Source organism: Apaloderma vittatum, unplaced genomic scaffold (assembly GCF_000703405.1).
Source record: "Apaloderma vittatum isolate BGI_N311 unplaced genomic scaffold, ASM70340v1 scaffold34309, whole genome shotgun sequence".
Lineage (NCBI taxonomy): Eukaryota > Metazoa > Chordata > Aves > Trogoniformes > Trogonidae > Apaloderma > Apaloderma vittatum.
This window is the reverse complement of record NW_009735183.1, coordinates 1-2,240: the sequence shown is the minus strand read 5'-3', so window position 1 is coordinate 2,240 and position 2,240 is coordinate 1. Positions and strand designations below refer to the sequence as shown.

At 60.2% G+C, this 2,240-nt stretch overlaps 1 protein-coding gene across 1 annotated transcript; it reads left to right on the top strand.

Annotated features, from left to right (window-relative positions):
• The first annotated feature begins 693 nt into the window (after positions 1-693).
• LOC104279290 (actin-related protein 2/3 complex subunit 1B) lies at positions 694-2,176 on the top strand. Its single transcript, XM_009876510.1, has 3 exons — positions 694-785; positions 1,423-1,527; positions 1,950-2,176. The coding sequence occupies exons 1-3, from the start codon at positions 722-724 to the stop codon at positions 2,174-2,176; spliced, it is 396 nt and encodes a 131-aa protein (XP_009874812.1). The 5' UTR covers positions 694-721.
• Positions 2,177-2,240: the final 64 nt, after the last annotated feature.

Below are 2,240 nucleotides of genomic sequence, written 5' to 3'. Positions count from 1 at the left end.
CGAGCACACTCGAGGTGGGATGAGACTGGACAGGATGGAGGGGTCTTCATGAGGTTTTGGCTCTTTCTAAACAAGAGGTGGGCAAGGAGCAAGTAGCTCTGGCCCCATGGGGCTGGTGGGAGCAGCTGGAGGGAGGAGGTGCTGCCCGCAGAGGGTCTCCCAGGGTGTGTGTGGGGCCAGAGGTGCTGGCACCGGGGTGTGCCCAGCCAGCTCCTACCCGCTGAGCTCCAGTTGGTCAGGGCAGGATGATGGTCCCTGATCATGGGACAGCCAGCTCTGGACATCTGGCCATGGGGCACTCATCTGGCCTCCAGCCATGGGCCGCTCAGCGTGGGGTTCCTGGTCATGGGGAAGCACCATGGGGAGCATCTCCAGCTCACTGGGACCCTCTGTTGCTCCCCTGCCCCGATCTGTGTGACCAGCTCTGGGTGATCCTGCTGTGCCAGGGGGAAGTTGGACTAGATGATATTTCAAGGTCCCTTCCAACCTCGAACATTCTGTGATTCTGTGATCTTGGGCGGTTTTTGAGCTTGGAAATCCTCGGAGAAGCCTCTTCCCTGGCAGAGGAGGGATGCAGTGGGCTGTAATGCAGGGCTGAGCCTGGTGGGAGGGAATGCTCGGTAGGACGGGGAGCTGGGGGTCTCACTGGGTGCTTATCCCCGTGGCTGGAGCGGCATCTCCTGATGGGATCATCTCTTGCCCTGTCCCCAGCCTATGAGCCATGGCTTACCACAGCTTCCTGCTGGAGCCCATCAGTTGCCATGCCTGGAACAAGGACCGAACCCGTAAGTACGGCTGGGGGACCTCACCCCAAATCCCCAGGGACAGCCCAAAGCAACGACTGTCCTGGCTGAACACCCCCACAGTGGGTGATACTGCTTGGATGGGACAGATCTGGGTCAGGGCTGGGTTTGGGGAAGCGGGTCCTGCCACAGACGGATTTTGAGGCTGCAACATCATGCGTCCCTCTGCATCCCCCTGGTCCAGGGGGATGAGCTAGCACAGCGAGTCCCAGCACAGTGTCCCTTACCGGAGAGGAGAACGGAATAGAGCTGGGTGATTCACGGCCGATGGCATTTCCCGGCCACGGCGCGGGGGATGTGGGAGAGAACAAAAAGGGCTTTCTCTGCTGCAGCCGGGCAGGCGGGGCAGGATGGGGCTGGAAGGGAGCTGACAGCCGCCCTATCCCATCCCACCATCCCCACAGGACCACATGCTGGGCTGTCAAGTCTGGGAGGTTTTCCCTTCCCTGTAGGAATAGTTTGCAGGAGCAGGGCCAGCTTTGGGGCAGCAAAAGGCCAGGACTGGGGGGGATCTTGGTGGGACCCCAACAAGCTGCACTGAGCCAGGAAGGAGCAGATGGATGCCAGCTGGTCCCGCTCCCCCTCCAACAGAGCCCATGACCCCAACTTTGCTCCACAGAAATCGCCCTCTGCCCCAATAACCACGAGGTCCACATCTACCGTAAGGATGGAGCCAAGTGGAGCAAAGTCCACGAGCTGAAGGAGCACAACGGGCAGGTGACAGGTAAGTCCCAGCTGATGGAAGGGACGGGGACACGGGGGGTGGGCTCTTGTTGAAATCCTTTGCAGAGCCCATCCTGCCTGGCTGCTGAAGAGGTCTGTGTGTCACCATGTTTGTGGATGGGACATGCAAAGCATTCAAAAACCTAGTAGGACCTACAGTGGGATGGGATGGGATGGAATGGGATGGGATGGGATGGGATGGGATGGGATGGGACGGGACGGTGTCAGGTGGGGTGGATGGATGTGAAGGGATAGGGACAGATGGAAAAGATGGCATGAGATGGTTTGGGATGGATGTGGGAGTAGGGTAAAGAGGGACTCTGTAGCAGAGACCACCCAGAACAGCTCTGGCCTCCAGCCCTGAGCGACCTGTCCCCATCCTCACGGCTCCCTGGGCCACCATCACCTCCCTCTGCCTTCCAGGCATTGACTGGGCCCCTGAGAGCAACCGGCTGGTGACGTGCGGGACTGATCGCAACGCCTATGTCTGGACCCTGAAGGGCAATGTCTGGAAACCCACACTGGTCATCCTGCGGATCAACCGGGCTGCCCGCTGCGTCAAGTGGTCCCCCAAGGAGAACAAGTTCGCTGTGGGCAGCGGCTCCCGGCTCATCTCCATCTGCTACTTCGAGCAGGAGAACGACTGGTGAGGCTCTGCCGTGGCCTCGCTGGATCTGTCCTGGGGGAGATGGAGAAGAGATGGGTGGGTGGGTG

Coding starts and splice junctions, on each gene's coding strand:
- LOC104279290 (XM_009876510.1), top strand. CDS start 722: ATGGCTTACCACAGCTTCCTGCTGGAGCCCATCAGTTGCCATGCCTGG. Junction 786..1,422: donor CTGGAACAAGGACCGAACCC/GTAAGTACGGCT, acceptor TTTGCTCCACAG/AAATCGCCCTCTGCCCCAAT. Junction 1,528..1,949: donor GCACAACGGGCAGGTGACAG/GTAAGTCCCAGC, acceptor TCTGCCTTCCAG/GCATTGACTGGGCCCCTGAG.